Below are 21428 nucleotides of genomic sequence, written 5' to 3'. Positions count from 1 at the left end.
ACAAACTCATAATTATGCTCACCAGCTCAGCCTGAGGCGCGGGCGGGCGGGCGTCCTAATTTAATGCTCACGCCACCATCGACTGGTAGCAAGTAAGTAGGGAGAGGAAGCGTTGGTGTAGTGGAGATCAAAATTAAATAGGCCAGATTCTGGACTAGGCAGGGAACTGCTATCAGAAATTCCCTGGTTTAGAATAAATTTGTTTGGCAGAGGAATTACTGTGAGAGTGAAAGAAAAATAATGTGACTGAAAATGTTGCGAGTTTGAGGTTTTCAACTTGGCAACAATGATATGCTAGACTTCCGTCAGTATGGTCTGGATGGCGGGAAGAAAGATTCACCTTTCCCCTGTAGAATTGTCTTCCTTTTTCTTTGAGATGAATGTAATGGAGGGATTGTTTTTCGGTCGCAAGATAACATGGACGTATTTTTGGATATAGCGGCTAAATATAAGGATTTATTGGCAGGATACCAGCAGGTAGAAAGTTTTAAGGCTTAACAGACAACCAAAAATATGATGATGAATATAATGAGTATTCAACAGAGAGAGTAAGACTTTTATGTGAAGAAACGTACATGATGTGCTTCTCAAGCACGGTTCTCTGAGGATGTGTCTGTGTGGGATGGGGGTGCTTAACAACCCTCCCCCATTTTTCTAGCAATTGGTGTTCTTTAAAAAAAGAAGTGTATAATCAATCAGTTTATAGTAACACATAGACATGAGATTATATGTAATCCATATAAGCCTCCCCACAAAAAAGAAGAAATAGAGAGACAACTCGATTTTGAATTTGTATCATAATTTTTGTAATTTTGCATCTGAACAACCCACGGTATCATCATAACTCTGCAGCGATTGAACGAAAATATAGATTCGTGCTTGTTGCTTTAAAAAGAGAAATGAATAAGATAATGATAACGCAAAATACTTTAATGGGAGAAGTAGAAGTTGACAAATTGAACTTGTTGTCAAGTGGTAAAGTCTAGATTGCCTAGTGGCCAAAGGAATAGATTGTCGATATCAAGTTATAGATTTCTATCCATGGGTTTAAAATTTGTAAATAGCAAATAAAAGATTTTTTCAAAATTGTATAATAAAAACCCAGAATCAGTTGATTTAAAGTCGTCTTGTAGCCTCCCTTACTTGAGCAGAATATGTTTAGTTTCCTTCTGTCTTCATAATGTCCCATATATTACAGCAGTGTGTGAGAAGTTTTGTGAAATCGTGATTTATGGTTGAATGCGTAATTTACTTATTGGTATGATGATGAATGTTTGACTTTGCTATTTTACTTTATTACATTTCTTCATACACCAAAAAACATAAACATGGTAGTTAAGATTAAAGGGAAACTTTAAAGTCAATGCGATTTCTATCAACCCCCCACCCCCCCCCCAAAAAAAAAATGGGTTAAAATAATCTCAATCTTGACCGCTTCCAACGTTGCATAGCGCCACCTATTACTTGGCAAGAACGCAATTGCCTTTATCTCATTCCTCTTCACACACTGTCTTGTTAGGCCAAATTATTTAAAAAAAACAAGTTAAGCGTCCTGTTTTTTTGAAAAATAGGAAGGAGGAGACATGAATATTTGTTTTAATGGCCTTAGTATATTTTGTTTAAACACCCTTTTTCTTCTAATTTGTTGTAACTTTATAACTGTGTACCTCTTTGTATCATTGCCTTTCCTTTTCATCATTTCCGTATAATCTTTCATTTATTCCTCTTTTCGGTCACTCCAAAAACCTTATAATAGTAGGACTGGCTCGAAATTTTCTCAAACACTTTATTTAATTTTGGGGGTTTTCGTTAAGCATTTATGGCCACGATTCTGTTTACGTTATTTTCGTTAATCCGTGAATCTTATATTGTAGTGATCATCTTTCTTTCATTCTCCTCACATGTTTTTATTCTTCTTCTCCCCCTCCCCCCCCCCCCTCCCCCCCCCCTCTCTCTCTCTCTCTCTTTGCATCTCCTCTCTCTCTCTTTTCTATATCATCTCTCTCGGCCTTCACCTTCTTCGCCCCTCTCTCCCTCTGACTCCTCTCTCTTACCCGTCTCTCTCTCTCTCTCTCTCTCTCTATCTCTCTTTTCTTGTTTCTCCCATCCCCCTCTCTCTCTTTGTCTCTCTCCTCCTCCCCTCTCTCAATCTATCTTTCTCTTTCTCTCTCTCACTCCATCACCAACTCCCTTTTCCAGCTCACATTTCGATTACGCAATGTCTTTGTAGTGATTAAACTCGTGTAAGCACCATTAAAAAGTACCTTAAAACTGATTATTAAAAGATAGCAACTTGAAAGATGTAGGCAAAAATATTTTTCAATCCATATCAAGTGAATTAGGCTTTTTGATTCCCGATAGACACGGCACAGGGCATTGTAAAATCGAAATAAATGAGTAACGATGTCAATGTAATGATGGACGCGGTTTTCGCTTTATTAAACGGTTCATAAAAAAAGATCATCGTATGAAGGCATTCCAGAAAATTATCGACCGTCAACAAAACTATGCATGATATTTTCACAGCATATTGTTAGGTTTATGATGGTGTCCTTTGATATTCCGATACACCATGAAATCCCGAGATTTACTTTTCTTGACACACCCTGTACAGCTCCATCTGGTCTGGGGCTTGAGATGGAAATAGATCTTCAGATCGGAAATTCCCGGGAAGGTTAACACATCACTTACATCTTGAAGAAATTTAGATTACTTCCCGCAAAAACCAAAACGGTAGACTCCGGGGGATAATAGACTTTGCATGTAATTGTGGACATGGCTTTGGGTATAAATAATCTCGATTGTTGAGTTGTATAATCCAAGGAGTTTCGTATCGATTTAGTAATTGTTTTCATATCATTTCATCTCTTCAATAGATACATTTGAAATGTTATCTTCACGATATAATGATCTTTGTTTCTTCCATGGAGATGATGATGGAATACTTGGGCTTATTAAAGAAGGTGGTTGCTGTCATAAACCGAAGAAACAAAAGAAGTTAGAGAAGAAGAGGATGAATAAGAAGAAGAAGAATGAGTAGAAGAGAAGGAGGAAGAAAAAGAAGAAGAAGGGGAAAGGGAGGAGGAAGAATAAAGAAGAAGAAGAAGCAGAAGAAGAAGAAGTAGAAAAAGAAGAGGAAGAAAAAGAAGAAGAAGACAAAGAAAATTTAAATGGACTTTGACAAAAGCATTTTATTTTGCAAGGTTGTAATTGCCATTATGACATTGTACATACATCCATGGGTATCTAATTCACTTTCGGTAATTTTTTAAATATGTAAAAACACAATGCAACTGGTTTATATTCGTAAATAAAAGGAACTAAAGAAAAAAGAGGCCCTCAACATTCCATTTGGCAAAGGTTTTTATTCTCAAAATAATCGTTTCGGTTGTGTTTTGTCTAGCCAGGAAAAGGTGATAAAAATTAAATGAATCTAGAATGACGTCATGAATAATCAATTGCAGGGGATGAAAAACGGTGGATGGAATATTACTATGACCCCCGCAATAATCCCCCTCTCCCCCCCCCCCAATTCTCTTTCTCTCTCTCTCTCTCTCTCTCTCTCTCTCTCTCTCTCTCTCCAGATACATGTGCCAAAGCAACAAATCATAGGATTACAGTCAGTTTGGAAATACATGTAGTTTCTTTTATCCGTTTTTATCTTTTATTTCTGATACAATTCCGAATTGTCCGTGTGTTCTTTGCGTTTAATGTTTATTCTTGTGCTTACGTTCTTCTTCTTTCTAAACGACGAATTATACATGCATAACGGAGGAAAGCGATCGCCATTCATTCACGCGAAATTAGTAAGGGCGTCGCCAGATAGGGGCAGGGGTCGGCGCGGCGGTGTGCCATGCCATTCAATATTCAGTCGTCAAATTACACTTGTTCATGGCATATTCGCAAATTTTCAATCCCTGTCGGAAATTAAAATATTTAATGACCTTATTCTCATTTCAATGGAAGAATCTTTTCTGAATCCCGCTTGAAGAAGAAGAAAAGATTATCAGAGGACTTGTAAAGACCCTTTTCTACCATACCCCTCCTCCCCCCCCCCCCCCAAAAAAAAAATTAAATTGTTTTTCAAAATTTAGCTACACTGCTGGATGACAGTCGTATTTGAGAAAGTCAGAATATTCCACCTATCATCACTGGTTGTATCTGTGTCAGAATCAACGTTAATGCCTGTATGAGATCATCCATAAACCAGGATGATTATTATTAACAAACAGTGCTATCAAGCCAGATTAACGGGACGCTTTTCTTGAAGAGAATCGGAAATGATTCAGACATATTTCAAGACATCCCATTGAATCGGTTAGTGTGGGAGACATCATGCAAAGGACAAGCATTTTTACGGAAGAGGGAGTGTTATTTGGCAAAATATAAAATATTGTGGGAGTCGGATTTGATGAAAATACTCATAATGAACATTGAAGAAGTATCATTACATTAATAATGATAATAATGATTAAAACAATAACGATAATAATAATAATAATAATGATTATGATACGGCCTAAAAAAAAGATGCCCTTTGCGACAGACCCAAATTTTTGAAATCTACGGTCGGCTTTTTTAAAAAGTTTTTTTTTTTTAATGTTTCATGAATTTAAAAAAAATATGTATTAAAGCTTTCAAAACTAAGAAAATATTAGCCCAAAGAGGGAGCAAAAAAAAAAGAAGAAGAAGAACATCCGACCGACCAACCCATATGTTTTGGCACCTAAAGGGCGATTCAAGATTTGTGTTGTGTGTAGACCTTAACCAAAATACAATAACGAGAACGATAACAAACAGACCCGCCCTTAAGATGGCATGAATATAGCGGTCCTGTGTACTATCCTCACTCGATGCCTACATCCTCGAATAATTGTTTTGCCACTGTCCGTCTCGACCCAGGTGTATAACATGGGTCTAACTTGTGCTGGGGCAATATTGTAGGGCCCGATGGAAAAGCAGTAATTATAATATGCTGATGTCAGTTACTACCATGGGTATATAAGACCAAGTTATCATTATTATTGCGTAATTACTATTCGGAACCAAATCGAGTGCCAAAAGCTCCCAAACTATCCACACAAAAAACCATAACAACAACAACAACGCAACATAGACCAAGAACATTAACAACAATAAAAAATGACAACAGCAACAACAATAATAACAACAACCAAGACAATACGATGACTTGACAATCACGATATCGCAATATCCTTGGAACATTGAATTGGAAAGAAATGTGTGGGATGACGTCATTCGGGCATTAATCTACTTCATATTTTCTAGAGTGAAAAATCACTTCTTCACAATAATTGAGTCCAATCACGATCATTATTTTGAGAGGAGATTGACTATGAGTTGATTCAGTTATAACTGTTCTTGACGTGCTTGGTGATTTCGTTCAGTTCACAGGGTAGCGCCATCAGTAATAAAGCTTTGGCCGTCCAGTAGGCACGAGTTGGCATCTATGCCCCGATATCGATGAAGAGTATTTAGATCAAAAACTATTCATAAAATGGAAATTACTAAGTGAGGAGGCACTCCCTGGTGGGGGAGGGCAAGGGGGTACAGAGCACCCAATTTTTCAAGTACCCCAAAAGTTCCTATGTTTCTTTCTGATAATGGCCCCCTTTTCACTTCTCATAAGTGCCTCTATTCAAATCTGTCCCTTTTCATCTGTAAAGAGTGCCCCTGTTTTAAGTGTGAGAAGTGCCCCTTTTCACCTCTGATTGTATGCTTCTATTAAAACCAACTTAATATCAGGGTCGACTTCCCCTTTAAGTAACAATATTTAAAGGTCATTTCATTCTTTCATGAAGTAGCTGAAGTAGTATCTTGAATACAATTAAGGGGTTCATATCCATGTATAACAGAATTGTTTCGCTTTGAGATTACCCTATGAAGGGTCTTTTTTTCCAGAAAGTGCTCTTTTTTGCTGGTGCACCCCCACTTTGAAATACGCTCCGCCGCCCCTGGCGAAAGAAGGTGACCCCAAGAGGGAGAGAGAAAGAGAGAGAGAGAGAGAGAGAGATGACAGCAACAAGCAGAGTTTGACAAGTATTTGATGAATACTTGTCGAAATAATCGAATTGACCTAGTTTTGGGGTGCATCTCTGGAACGAGTCAGTTTTCATCCGTTTAACGTCATACACTCGCTCAAAACTTCTTAGACTTTGTGAACAGACGTTTTTTGTGTAAGGGGATGTGATTAATAGCTGATGTATCCGACCACACGTTTTTGTATAAAAAAAAAATGTTTCCCAGTTTAAGCATTTCCTTTGAATGTCATGTACAGTTTTTAAAAGTCCATACCCACTCCCAAAGTCTCATCAAGTTTATCTGATTTGATTGCACTAAATTTGATTTGATTTGATTTGATTTATTTATTTCTGTTTGATTTTCTTTTTCTTTTTGCATTTTTACAAATATATAACAAACAAATATTGCAAATTTAAATGATATCAGGATAGGGCCTACTCATACAGTGTGTGCGGGCAAGCACTAAATCCAATGACCGGGGTAATAGTATATTTGTAAAGCGCTTAGAGACATTTGTATTAAGCGCTATATACAAAATAAATATTATTATTATTATTATATAATTTGGAGCTGGTATATGTTTTTATAATCCTAAAGTGTAGTGAACAACTGAGAGGGGACAACAAACCATATTCCTTTGTCGTCATCTATGTTTTTCCCAACGTTTTCTTAATACTTGTCAGATCTTTGCTGATTAAATATAAGTAGACACGTGTTGATATCTTCTCTTTGTCGAAACACTCTAATTCCTTAACATTATATCCTTTGCAACTTTCCGTCACGATGGCTTCAGCTTATCTTCCCCTCAACTCACCCAGTTTCTTCACTTTTATCTTGCAACTTGTAGGATCTTCCAACTTGTTTTCTCAGTTGCCATTGATATTAATCGCAACTATGCACATAAGAGCTAGGAGACTGCAAACCTGCGATTGATATGGAAGAAGCACAACTTTTTTTCCTTTGCTACCAATTCTTTACGTTGTCATCCGTTTCAAAACTATTTTTAAAGCATACATGATTTCTTATTTGGTCTTATCGTTTCCGAGGGAAACAGGAAAAATGCAATGCTTGGTTCATTCCCATTACTTGAAGAAGAAAAAAGTAAACAGCGTTAACGTTGCTAAACGCCTGTCATTTGAGGCTAACTCTAGAACCTGATCGCATCCCATATCCTTTCAGAAACAGGAGTAAGAGGAAAAACTTGGCAACTTTCAACAGCTCATAGCTCTATTCACTCTTGGCCTCTCTCTGCTCGGGCCGAGTTAAGAACCTCAACCCCTCGTACTGGATTTTGGATTTAACACATCAAGTGATCACTCGCGAAAGCTGTATTTCATATTTTTCTCAAAAAAAACTTGGTGAGCACTAACGTGTTGTACTCATCGGTCGATAACACGACTGCAATAGAGGACTCTTGTTTTTTTAGCCAGCCATGGAGCTCAAGATTGTCATCCTTTCCTTGTGTTTGGTGCTAGTTCGGGGCCAATGGAGGCAGCGGCCCCAGCAGCCCCAACTACCCCAGCGCCCCCAGGGACCTCAGCGACCCCAGCAACCCATCCCTGGATACCCGAGGGGCCCGATGGGTCCGGCAAGACCGGTAGACCCCTTCGCCCCGTTCGCACCGTTCGCCCCACCGGTCCAACCCGTTCAACCGAGGACAACCTGTTGCGATAGAAACCTATACGGAGGACACACGGGCACCAGTAAGTAGTCAATAGGGACTTTTAGATTTGCACAACGACAACGTGGATTGCTACGATCGACGTCCTTTTAATGCACTGCCTTGAATGGACGTCAAACGTATCAGTCCTCGCAAATCTAAAAGTCCCTTATGTCTTTATCTCACGTTGCAATTTTGCAGTGTGAGATAAATAGTGATCCAATAAGTTTTTTTTTCTGATTTGTTTGTGCGTTTGTCCATCTTGTATGTCCTGTTTTTGTTTCTGTTCTTAGTTGGCCGTCTCAATCTAACGAGTACCTCTTCCCCCTCTTCTATCCCCCTTGTTTTCCATCGGGTATGGTGGCTCAGTGGTTAGAGCGTCCGCCTCATGAACGGGAGGTCGTGGGTTCGAACCCCGGCCGAGTCATACCAAAGACTTATAACAATGGGACATTCTGCCTTCTAGCTAGGCGCTCAACATATTAGATTAGAGAAGGGTAGTAATAACATATTATGTTATGCAGGGCCCGCTGGAAGAGCAGTTTCATAACTGAAGTGGCTAACCTGGGTAAATAAAACGGTATTATTATTATTATTATAATCGTCATCTCAAGGATAGGCTACCACTTTCTGTCTGGTTTGCGTGTAATGGATCTTCAGCAGCAATCAAAATTACCATTAATATCTCTCTTTTTTTCTTTAATTCCCCTAAACGTTTTTTATTATTATCTTTTACTTGTTTTAATTTTTTTAAACGATATCATTTACAACCATGGCAAACAGGCTCTAGAGTTTCAGTTTCAGTTTCAGTTTCAGTTTATTTTCATATTTCACATGTTGTATAATTATCATGTTACATTTTGTACTCATTTTAGGATGCGTTTATACAAACAAAAAGAATAATACATAAGACTAAGTTATATAAAGGAAGAAATATGATGGAGCCTCAAGAGAGGAAGCAGTGCTTGTAGGTCATAGGCTCCGGAGGTTATAACAATGATATAGTCTTGTGTATATGAAATAACGTAATTTGATTAAATTGAAACTTATTATGAAGAAAAAATAAACAATATTTAGGTACTTAGCAATATTTGTATTACATTTTCACTACCCGTACCTGTTTGCCATGGTTCTTATGTTTGCGAGTATGTTGCAATGAAGAATACAGAATGCTTATTGACGTCAGAGAATGTGTAGATACACTTCTATCCGATAATAGTTTTGCCCCTATTTCCCCGTTACATTCATCCATTCAGTTGTATTATTAGTCATGGGTATAATAATATCAGACAAGAGAATGACAACGGACAAAGGAGGTGATGAAGCAAGTTTTACCCCCACGTTGACTCACGAGCCGGGATGGAGTGGAGGGGGAGGGGGTGGAGGGGTGAAGCTCCATGGGATTTTCTGGGGGGAACCCATCATCTCATATTCTGCAGCTAGGTATAGCCTAATTGAAATAACAAACTCTTTGAAATAACCATGACGTGATTTCCTACATTAAAACGTTACAAATGAAAAATGGATATGCAGCCTAATGGGGATGTCGGGGTCTGAGAGAAAAAAAAAGTTCTATGTAATTTGCTAGCCCTTATGTTTGCTTGCTGTAAATGTTATATTCGGGTAAGACAACAGCCCCGGCCAGCGAAACTGTGCCCCTTACATCCCCTGTAGTATCCCCAAAATGATTATCATGTGACTTTGTGTTTTATTAGAACTTGAATGTTTCCGATTATTGTGTGTATAAACCTCCCTAATCTTGGACATGGGTCGACGCCCTTGGCAACAAAGTCATCATAGTACAGCTCCTCCTGAAAGAAGGTTTCCATTTTCTAGTTAAAAGGGCACCAGACATCTGGAATCTATATATGGCTACGCATTTAAGGGTGCTCCCTTTACCCTTCCCTTAACACCGGACAGCTCCTGCTATCGGATGATCGCTACCCTGGATCGATATCCCCAGAGAGGGGTTGAAGGGCGGGGTTAAAAAATGTCTGGGGGCAAGCAAAGTTCCTCTCACTAGAGAGCTCGCCTTTTTTTCTGAGATTCCATGCAATGCCAAAAAAGGTAGGAAGTGCTGTTACGAAACCAAAATATTGGTGTGTGTATATTTTCAGATATTTCAAGGGCAAGCGTGAAGATGAAATCAGTCAGATTGTGGATCTAATCTGATGATTCAAAGATACAGTAAATTATGAATATATATTAGATAGCTTAGACAGATACCGAGATGTGATTCGTCACGTGATATCAATTGCGAGGATCCAAATTGTTACATTTTCCTGGTTGGTTATATTTTCCTGGTTGGTTATATTTTACCGGCTAGTGACATTTTTTTTTCATGAATTTTCTACATTTTCTTTTTTTCCCCAAAAATGTTTTTTCGGGTAATTTTTTTTTGGGGGTATTTTTTTTTTCTCCAAAAAAAGCTTTTTTGGGTAAGAATTTTTCTTTTTTTCCAAAAAAAAATTTTATAATTTTTTTTTGTGTAAGGTTTTCTTGAACTATATCTCGACAGATTATTTTTCCGTAATTTTGATTGTCCCCGAGAAAATAATTAAAAATTTCGGGCAACCCCCCCCCCCCCCACACACACACACAAAAAAAAAAACCCTAGGCTATCTAATATAACAGTTATTGACTGGCAGGGTGTATATAACATTCTTTGGACCTGAAGGGAGTTATATTTCCCCTCGGGAAAATATAACCACTTGGGAAATATAACTCCATTCAGCGGTCCAAATAATGTTATATTACACCCCCTGCCAGTCAATAACTGTATAATATGGTGAAAACTGACAAGTCAACCCAAATAGGTTATGAGTGGCTACGAATCCTACGATGTTTCTTTAGTAAACTTTAAAATCTTTTAAACTACTCTTCTAACTGAAATGAATGTATTGCTCCGTGAATGTGATCGCAAAGGCTATCAGACTTCATCTCAACATGCACAAGGACAATCCTATAGAAATAATGTTTGTTATACGTCATCGTAATGTTCGTAAAATCGTTGTCTATGAATTAATGGTTACCTTATAAAAGGGGTACGAATAATCTACGTATCACCGTTATTGCAAAAATAAATAATTGAAATGATTCCTTAATAAATAAAGTAAAAATCTTTATCTTTTAATAGTTGTCAGGTTTGCTTATATAAATGCTAAGTGCATTTATAAACAATGCAATTATACATTCACGTCTGTGCCAGTGTTAAGCAGACGGTAATATGTTTTTCCCGCCCTTTTCCTGCACCCAGTCAAAATGTAGCGTAGTTTTTAAATGTCAACGAGCTCGAAACATGCTTGAAGGATTTTCGTGTATCATCTCGTCTGCGAATTAAAGTGTCTGCGGTCGTTTTAGGCTAATGCCACAGGATTATGTGAGTCATTCCGAAATTACAAGCGAATTATATAAAACATGAAATGTGTTTGGGCTCTTAATGATTGTATTATTGGACTTGAGGTGAGGAAGGTGGAGGGTCACCAGAGAGAATTGTCGGTGTCTAGGTGTATTGGCGTTCCTCTCCGTCATTGCACCAACACCCCTAGGTTTTGTTCTTTAATCATGTGAATACTATTTGTTGATTCATTTTAGTTTTTTCAAAATACATTTTATTTCGCACAAGAGCATGTAATCAACGTGATAAGTCCGTTCTCGTCCACTTACAAGTTATTGCCATTATATCATTATTTAATTATTCTTCTTAAAATTGATTTTTTTTTTTTTTTTTTTTTTTTTTTTTTTTTAAATTTAATTTCTCAGAGTTTCAAACATCAACTCTTAACTTTGTAATAGTTGTATCTTTTCTATTTTTATCATAAGTGACTTGTGTGCCTCGGGTAGATCCGGTCCAGTCAAAATAATTATTGAATTCTTTCGTAAAAATATAAACCCCCCCCCCCCCCCTCAGAATAAGTTACTTATACAAGGCATGAGAGTTGCTTTCTTATATACTTACGATCAGAAATAAATAAGACTTTATCGATGATTACAATACCTTGAACGATCGTTACATCACATCTAGAAACAGATTGGTTTCAATACCAACCACAATTATATTAATAAATGATCATGCAAGAAGTTAACAAAAAAGATATCGAACAAAACTCACTAGGGAGATTCGATCGCCCCCAGCCGGAAGTCATAATTTAGAGGGGTCAGATGTCATCCAGGGCTTTTGGGATAGATAAGGAAGATGTCCGTCATCGCTAGACACGGCTTGTCTGAAAATAGAAATAAAAAAGATGATCTCTGCCAAGAAGATATTCTCATCCCGTTCGCAACCCATACTTCTTTTGAAAGAATCATTCTATTTACTTTCATTGTCTGAATACAAAAATATTCCACATAAATGTTCTCTCATTTACTTGTGTTAAGAACCATCTCTTTTTGTTTTGAACATACATTTGAACATACTAGATTTGGAGTGTACGGGACTGCAGCCTTTATGATTTTTTAACTACTAATATGCCAGCAAAATCCACCTTACATTATTAATTGGGCAGCGAAAAGCATGCGGTATGTTGACGGAGAGTGGCCGGTGGAGGAGGGGGAGGCGGCAATCGTCTCATGCCCGAATACCACATGTCCAATTGTGAGTGAAATCTGACACTTTTCAGGGGAAAATGTAATTTTGTATTAATAAAATGTTAGGCAAGATGTCAAAATTACAGGTGGACTACCGTACTACTACTGTAATAGGATGTAAACAATAATTCGTGCTCGGTCGCCTCGCCTACTCTCCACAATTTTAAAAGTAGAAGTTTGTATTTGAGCAAAGGGCGTAAGCCCACTAGCAAAATTATCATCCAGTATACGACTGTATAATCATGAATGCAAACGGAATTATGAATATAAATGGGATATCTGATGTATACCTTTAAGGACAGAAAGAGAAGACTCCGTATGAGTAAGCGCGGAAGAAAGACGTGCTTACTAGCAGATCGGATACAAAAATAAAGCGATAAGAAATTGTTGCATTTATAGAACAGCTGAAAGATGGCAGAGAAACTGAGAGAGAGAAAACCGCGGATGTTTTGCGATTGAAGATAGCGTGTGCTTGCCATAAAGCTGAATAGCATTTGTGTGGATTTGGTTGTTAGAAGGCTGGAAGTCGAGGAGCTTTTGAGTAAATGTTGTTGTTTTTCCATGAATCATATCGAAAATGTAATGTCATCTTAAAACATGATACTATTATGTAAATTATGATTTATTTAGGAATGGTGCTAGTACGCATCGATACGATTCGAGCAGTAAGCAATGCAGAAATGCCCTGGATTCATTATTCCAGCAAATGGGCCTTGTATGACGAGCATAAAAACATCTCAAAGAGTTAAATTACATTATTGTGAATGGTTAATTCATCGGTTTATGATGTATTAAGCACCTGCCTCAATGGTTCAACTACTACCGAATTGTATGTGACCCCCCCCCCCCCCCCCCCGCCCCGTCGCCCCTTATTCTTGTGATGAAGAGAAGAAACTTTGATCTTTGATAATTTGGAAAAAATAACATAAAACAAAAGATCAGGGAAGTAAGATAGTTTTTGAATCTTCAACCATATTTCGTCATAAAGATATGAGATTTGTATGTCAAATACAAATTTTAAAAATTCATAAGTATTTCAATCATGTTTATGAATTCCTAACGGAAAAGGTGTAATTTCATTCGAGTAAAGAGTCGTTTTTCTTGTAATTGATCGCAAAAACGGTTCTGAGTCTGTTATAATGATCACGTCAAAGATTTTTGCAGTGACTAACGTAAATTTTTCAGAACTTTTCGATGAATCCCCCCCCCCCCCCCCTTCCCCTTTCCTGTATGAGCTCGTTGTAGACAGACCGTTCGTCAGCTAAATCTGAATTTTAATGCGGCTACAGTTGAAAACTCCGGAATCAGCAAAAATCAAAACCATGTTTGGATTATCAAAATTTCCTTCGAGAGGCACAAGGGAGGAAGAAACTTAACAAAACTTAATTCTATATCGACATGATCAAAATTTTGCACGCACAAGTGTTGGCCTTCTCCCTTAGTCACATTAACAACAGAAGACTATTGGAAAGCGCGTATCCAATTGTATCACATGTTTGTTTTGTGATTTCACTAGACCATTTCGTAGTTAGCACATGGGTCAAATGGCTCCAAATATCCACAGATCTTTTACTCATAGTGAAATCCCACTTTGTGTATTTTAGAATAATCAATGTCAAAGTCATGTATGTGTTCTTTTGCCCTCTTGTATCATAGAATGTACCGTAGGTGCACACAATGTCATGAATAATGATTACATAACGTGAGCACGTATTCATCACGGTGGGTTTTACAATTTTATCACAAATGACTTTTATCTGCCCATGCGCAGATAGTATTTACGAAATGGCTCATTGCGTCATTACTTGAGCCAATCAAACCCATGAAGGTAATCTGCCCATGCGCAGATAGTATTTAAGAAGTGGCTTATTGCGTCATTGCATGAAGGTAATCAGTGCAAGCGTCAGAAATGCAACGCGATTTTTGCAGCGTCCATGTTGCATTCACTTTGATCACGTGCTCACTTTCACACTAGGGCGCTTTAGTAACGAGACGGAAGGCAAAGAGGACGGGAGAATTCACTCAACCGAGATCAAATAATGTATGCAGTTCCATTGAAATACTATTATTCTTATCAGGTGAATGAAATAATTTGTATTGAGGCACTTCACAAAGACTTATGCATTACATTTGGTTACATTACGAAAATGGTCTATTGTACGGCGAAACAACTCTTACGTCGCGTTTATAGTGCGGTATGGTATGTAATCCCGTAGGACTTTTTTGCCAAAGTTGATTTTTTTTGTTACTGTTTTGGCTTCAAAAGAGTCCCAATTGGCCAAAAATGATGGGGTTTAAATTTTCAGACCCCTCCTTCATTTCCTGGGGGTCCATTGGGCGCCAAAATGGCTTATAAAGCGCAATAGGGAAATTTGGTGTCTTCGGGAAAATTTGAACCCCATCAATTTCTGATAGTTTGGACCCCAACGAATCCAAAAATGCAACAAAAAAAAATCAACTTTGACACAAAAATCCTACGGGAGCTGTTTCAGTGACATACCGTACCACACTTTTAGGGAACGAACGCAATTATGGCTGAGAACGGTAGTGAAAATCAACAAGACGGAGAAAATTCAGGTTCGCACATGTGCAGATTGATTAATTTGCTCGGTTACCCTCGTCTTTGTCTTCCGTCGTGTTTGTAAAAGCACTCTATATACAGGTCACAAATGAAGACGGGAGCATAGTACAGGACGATCTCGGTTGAGTGATTTCTCCCGTCGTCTTTGCCTAAAGCGCCCTACCGGCACATCAAAGACGGCACTAATCGCTGACGTAGCAATATAGGTCAGCAAAGTAACCCCTCGTGTGCAACAGGGAATAATTCCCATAAGCAACATTTCGATTTTGTTAATACATGCAGTGAAGGCAATCAGGTTATACGCCGGTAATTCAAAACACTATTGCTCTGTTCATTTTCATGATTATCCATTCACCTATTTTACGATAACACTCTCCCATCACGCGTTAGAGACGCAACAATCACTGACGCAGTCCTATGTAAGGAAAATGATTTCTCATTTTGAGTTGTTTTTTTTTTGGAACAATATTGCTGTCCCAAAGCCGTCAAACTGGACTGCACGAGTCATTAACGCAGTTTTAGATCAGGCAAAAGCTGCTTCTTCTACAAGTGGCATAACAGCAATAGGTCAAAAGATGACTGTCGGACTGAGATTTGAAAGTGTTTTATTATCTACCATTATAATATATCGCATCTGAAATTTCCTTATCAACTGACCATCGCAACAAAGTAGTTCCTAAGTATAAAAATAGACACCCGTCACTAGCTGTCTTGAATCAGACGTATCGGCGGAAATGTATGCGTTGATTTTTCTCTCCCAATCCGTCAACGTCGAGAAAAAGATATCCGATCTATACATGGCTATCAAGTGAGCCATGCCCTTTGCACGGAGGACAGGTGTATTTTTACTAAACAGGATACGGAAGGGAGAGTCTTGTTTTCCCGCGCTGACAGAGTCGTCTAGTCCTGAAGCAGACGACATGGTGACTGATCGGTAGCAGACCGATAATACCGTGACCGTGGGGAATTTATCGTTGATGAGTTGATATCATGATTCGCCAAGGTCACCATCCTTATTTTTTCTTGTATAATTATTCTCCTTATTTTAGTTCTTGTAACCAACGTTGTCAATGTCGTCGTCACCCTTTTCCCCCCTTCCGCCTCGTTTGAAATTAGCCTCAAGTTCGTAGCGCCAAGGAAAGATGAAACTTATTGGACTCCCAAAGCTATCTTGTTTTCGTTTTCATTTAGGACACACATCCGATGGAGTTTCGTAATATATTAGGATTTGACTGAGAAAGGAGAGTCTACTCCCCTACAGGCGTGTACGCAGGGGAGAGGGGGTTGAACCCCCTCCCCCTTTAACTTTCTTAATGTGTGTTTTTGGGAGGACCCCCCCCCCCCGTGTTTTGTTTGTTTGTTGTTGTTTTCTAAATAATATTTAAAACAAAAATTGTGGTAATGGGTGACCAAACCCCCCCCCCCCCCCCCCCCCCACCCGCTTATTCAGCGGCCGGCTGAGTCACTGCGAAATTTTCGGCGTGATTTTCAACTTTTAACCCCCCCCCCTCGAAAAAACCCTGCGTACGCGCCTGCTCCCCTATATCTACCTCACTCAACCCCTCCCCATCCCACTCTCTCTCTCTCTCTCTCTCTTCCCCTCCCTCTCTCACTCTCTCTTCCCCCTCCCTCTCTCACTCTCTCTGTCGATTAACATGAATAATACATTTATTGGTACAATTTGCAAATGTATTTCTGGGTTTAAGCGTTAATAAAAAAAAAATATAAAGTTCATTGCAGGGCCTTCAAGCTTTGGGACGTACCCCGGCTCCATCCTATGTTGGATACGACAATATAAATGTCTGGGCCTTGGACCCTGTTGATTAAATGTTAAGAGTCCTGGTTAATGTCGTTTTAAGTGAAGTACAACAATATAGTTGAAATAGTTGAAATATTTATTGGTTACTGAATCATCATAGGTTATAACAATAATGTGACAATGTCTTTACATGAGTATAAAACATAAGTTAAATTACATTTCCACATTCAGTAAATCATAGATACATACGCTCGAAGAGGTGATGATACAGAAGGGCTACAGCCTAAGCGTGACAGCTTGATACGCTTGCAGCCCAGAAACATTTAAAATCATAACGATTGTAAAGTAAAGTAAATTACAGAACATAATTGGGGGAAAATAACAAAAAATAAACAGTGACTTGCAACCAAAAAAAAAATGGGATAGAGGGTGCATGGGAGGGGGATTTTCCTGCTATATCAAGGAAATGCTGACAAACATATATGATATCATGTGTTAATTTAAGAGATTTGTCAATATTTGCTCAATAAAATTGATTTCACACTTTTCTTGAAAGTATATACTGACTTCAAGTTACGGATGTCAACGGACAGTGAGTTCCAAATATCCGGACCAGAATGTCTTATAGATTTCATAGCCATTGTTGTTTTAGGATTACATAAATGGTATTTATTTGATTGTCTGGTTGGGTATGTATGAATATTTCTATTCAAACAAAACATTGGTGGGAAGTGGGAAGGTAGGGAATCATTATGTAGACGGAACATGAACAGTGCTTTTTGTAAAAAGTTAATATCAGTTACTTTCAGAGTTTTTAACCTCGCGAATAGGGGATCAGTGTGATCGCGATATCCAGCATTGGTGCACACACGAATCGCTTTCTTTTGTAAAAGTAGCATTTTATCAGTATATACTTTTGAGTCTGCCCACAGTATATTGCAATAAGACATGTGAGGAAGAATCAAGGAATTGTATAGCATATATAGAATATTCAAAGGCACATAATGTTTTAACTTATACAGTAAACCAACAGTGCGTGACACTCTCTTTGAAACGTAATGTACATGATCACTCCATTTCAGATTTTCATTGATGATAGTTCCAAGAAATTTAGTATTTTGTTTTTTCTCCAAATATTCACCATCCAAGACTATTTCAGGTATAGGTTTATCAGTTGCATTTTTCCTGCTTTGAAAATGAATATAATTAGTTTTTTTCAGATTCAGAGACAATTTGTTGCTCCTAAACCACAAAGACAGCTTAGGTAGCTCGGTGTTCAGAATTCTCTGAAGTGATCGAAAATCGGAATTGGAGCAAAACACATTAGTATCATCAGCAAATATAATATATTGTAATGATGTAGTTGAGTTCGAGATATCATTAACATACAGTAGAAACAATAAAGGACCGAGTATCGATCCTTGTGGGACACCACATTTCATAGGCAATAATAATGAATCTACAGATTCGTAGCTTACATATTGCTTTCTACCTGACAAATAATCATTAAACCAGTCAAGAGCAACTCCTCTTACTCCGTAATAATGAAGTTTGCTTGATAGTACCTTGTGATCAAGAGTGTCAAATGCTTTGCTTAAGTCCATGAATACACCAATAACATGCTTTCGAGACGCCAAAGATGCCCTTTCCCTTTCCTTTCCTTCTTATTGGTACCAAATACCAAAGTACCAAATAGACATTCGCCAACAACACATTTCACCTTTCTTTTGTTACAGCCCCTCTCCCGATGCCTAAGCACTGCCTGGATATCCGTGAGTTCGGTGGAGTACGTAGTGGAGTCTATACCATCTATGTTTCATCGGTCAACGAGTGTGGGAAGAGGGATGTTTACTGCGACCAGACACGAGATGGTGGCGGATGGACGGTAAGAACTTGAGAGATCGTAGCGGGGTCTTAGGTTGGGTTCTGATAAAGGTTTTAAAAAATACATTGTGAGCTATTTCATTCTTATAACATCTATAAGTAACGAGCATGGTCAGCAAGTGTGAGAGGAAGAATGTTAACTGCGATCAAACACGAGACGTTGATAGGTGGACGGTAAGAACTTGAGAGATCGTAGCGGGGTCGTAATTTGCGTTCTGATAAAGGTTTTAAAAATAAATTGTTTGTGAGCTATTTCATTCTTATAACATCTATAAGTAACGAGCAAGGTCAGCAAGTGTGAGAGGAAGAATGTTTACTGCGATCAAACACGGTGATAGGTGGACGGTAAGAACTTGAGAGATCGTAGCGGGGTCGTATAGAGGGGATGTGATTTAACGGGTAAAAGAGAAGGTTGAGTTCTGTTAAATGTAAAGAATTTGTTTATTTGTGAGTTTTTCCTTTAAGCAGCTATGGAACGGGTATGGAAGGAAAGATGTTGGCTGTGATAACGTTTGAGACAGTGGCGGATGGCCGGTAAAAACCTGAGATGTTGCAGAGGGGCCGTATAAAAGAAATAATTAGTTGGTTTGAAGAGTGAAATTAATCGGGTTCTGGTAAAGGTATAACTTAAATCAAACTACTGTACTATTGCTATAAATGGTTTGGATCCAACAAACAAACAAATCCGTTATGCCCTCTCAGGTCATCCAGCGGCGTATCGACGGCCGACTCAACTTCCTCCGCGACTGGGAGGAGTACAAGAACGGTTTCGGTTTCCTCGAGGGGGAGTTCTGGCTCGGCAACGAATGGATTCGCAAGCTCGCCATGCAGGGACCGCACGAACTACGGGTCGATCTCGGTGACTTCCAGCAGCAGGAGAGATTCGCACGGTACAGGGTCTTCTCGATCAGCGACGAGAGGAGCAACTATACGCTGAGAGTGGAGCGCTACGATCCCCAGTCGAATTCAGGTGAGAGGCACCGGCGTAGCCAGACTTGTTGGTCAGGGAGGGGGTGGAGGTGCACAGACGATGGGAGGTTGGGGAGAGGAGGAGGGGGGGGGGGGGAGGGTTGACACATAAACCACGGAGTCGCATAGTTACACACGCTTGGCAAGGGATGTAGAGCAGGGGTCCGGTCTTGAACCCAAAGTTTCATGGTTGGCCAGTTTCTAAGCGGATGAACAGGGGAGGGGCACGACCTCCTTGTGTCCCCTGGCTAAGCCTTTGGTGAAACGGATTTCAGCGGTTGCTTTGACATAGTTTATACTCCCGGCGAAAAAAATTTACCAGATTTATTTCGTCACAGATACAGGGTTAGGGTTATTGAGGATTGGGTTTAGGTTTAAAGGTAAAGACCAGTTTTGGAAACGCCCCCTCTCAAAAAAATAATTGAAATGGAAGCTCTTATTACCAATCATGTTAAGGAATATGTTTTGACTAATACGCAACAAATTTTGCCGAGAAACCGCCTACTAATTGATATATTTTGTAAATTATTATATCTATTTGGACCTGATAGATATAACGCACGTGTCGCGCGCGTGTGCGTAGTCTCATATTCATCTTTCTGTGTACAGTGCTTGTAACTTTACCAAGAGTGGGCCAAATTTCTTATCATTTTGATGATTTCAGAACCTTGCAGTACACACTAATACTTATATGCTAGATGATCAACCTTTTCTGATCGATTCCACAACGTTTCTTTCACAATGCGATCGCATGAGCTGGTCTTTATCTTTAAGTTTAGGGTTAAGTAGGGTGATGGGGGCCAAGGTAGAAGATAGGAGTTCGGTAGTACATGAAATTTACTACGGAGTACTTGTAGCCGGAACATGTGACGTATACAACCATGCATCAGCACTTACAGTTGAGTAGCTTGGTTCGACCATCGATGAGGCATTAGTGTCTTGGGTGCAGGGTTGCAGGACATCGGTATTAAAATGGATCAATATCTGTATCTGTTCTGATCCTGGTCCTGATCCTCAAGAGGGATATAAAGATGACCAATAAGAACGTTATCGTTCGAGAGAGAGTGTTTGTTGCTTCTAGAACATTTTAGAATTGAGTCCAATCACATTGCAGTTGTGGGGAGGGACTATGATTATATTACCCCCTTGGATGGCTTCCCAGAGTCTGGCTTTGAAGGTTTCAACTGCGTCGCAGGCAAAGATGCTGGGGGGAAGTAAATTCCAGGCCCGTATGGTTCTTGGAAAGAAGGTGAGCCGATATATATCCGTCTTGCATCTCATGTTGGAGAAGGAGAGATTATGATGTCCCTTGAGTATCTTCTGGGGTTGTGTGATGTATTCCGGTCTGGGTATGGCTACTTGGTCTTTGATGGACTTGAAGAAGAGCGAGTGACGAGCCACAAAACGTCAACTCTGTAGCGGTTGCCATTTAAGATCACTCTTCAGGTCTGATACATGGACGTCTATTCCATGGCGAGAGAACAAAGGCGAGAGAACAAAGCCATCTCAAATTTCATCTCATCCTCTTTTCATATTGATTCCACCTCCCCTCCTTTCTTTCTTTCTTCCTCCTTCTCTTTCATTCTTTCCTTTTTCTGTTTCGTTATTCAATGGGAGACCCCCCCCCCCCCCCCCCCACTCCGAGAACGGGGGGATACCATGCGTGTTACCAAAATGCCGGTAAAGGGGTACTTTTCGTGCGACAAAGTCCGGCCCGAGAATTGTTTTAAAAAAGGGGATGTATTTGACTTTTCACCCGGAGATTTCTTTAAAAAGGGGTGTTTTTTCTTTTTTTTTTCTCTCATCTCTTTGGACTCCTGAGAAATTATTCCGAATTTAGGGGGGTACATTGAGCATTTTTCCGGATTTAGGGGGGTCTCCAAGGCAGGAAAAGCCCGCGAAAAGCCCGCGAAAAGCCCGCGAAAAGCCCGCGAAAAGCCCGCGAA

General features: G+C 39.2%; 1 protein-coding gene across 1 annotated transcript; it reads left to right on the top strand.

Moving 5' to 3' along the window:
- The first annotated feature begins 7277 nt into the window (after positions 1-7277).
- Positions 7278-20700, top strand: LOC115925859 (ficolin-2-like). The gene is made up of 4 exons (XM_030989874.1): positions 7278-7745; positions 18366-18514; positions 19216-19483; positions 20597-20700. The coding sequence occupies exons 1-4, from the start codon at positions 7475-7477 to the stop codon at positions 20698-20700; spliced, it is 792 nt and encodes a 263-aa protein (XP_030845734.1). The 5' UTR covers positions 7278-7474.
- The last annotated feature ends 728 nt before the right edge of the window (positions 20701-21428 follow it).

Source organism: Strongylocentrotus purpuratus, unplaced genomic scaffold, assembly GCF_000002235.5.
Source record: "Strongylocentrotus purpuratus isolate Spur 01 unplaced genomic scaffold, Spur_5.0 spur5_scaffold_19, whole genome shotgun sequence".
NCBI lineage: Eukaryota > Metazoa > Echinodermata > Echinoidea > Camarodonta > Strongylocentrotidae > Strongylocentrotus > Strongylocentrotus purpuratus.
This window is presented reverse-complemented; position numbering and strand designations above follow the sequence as displayed.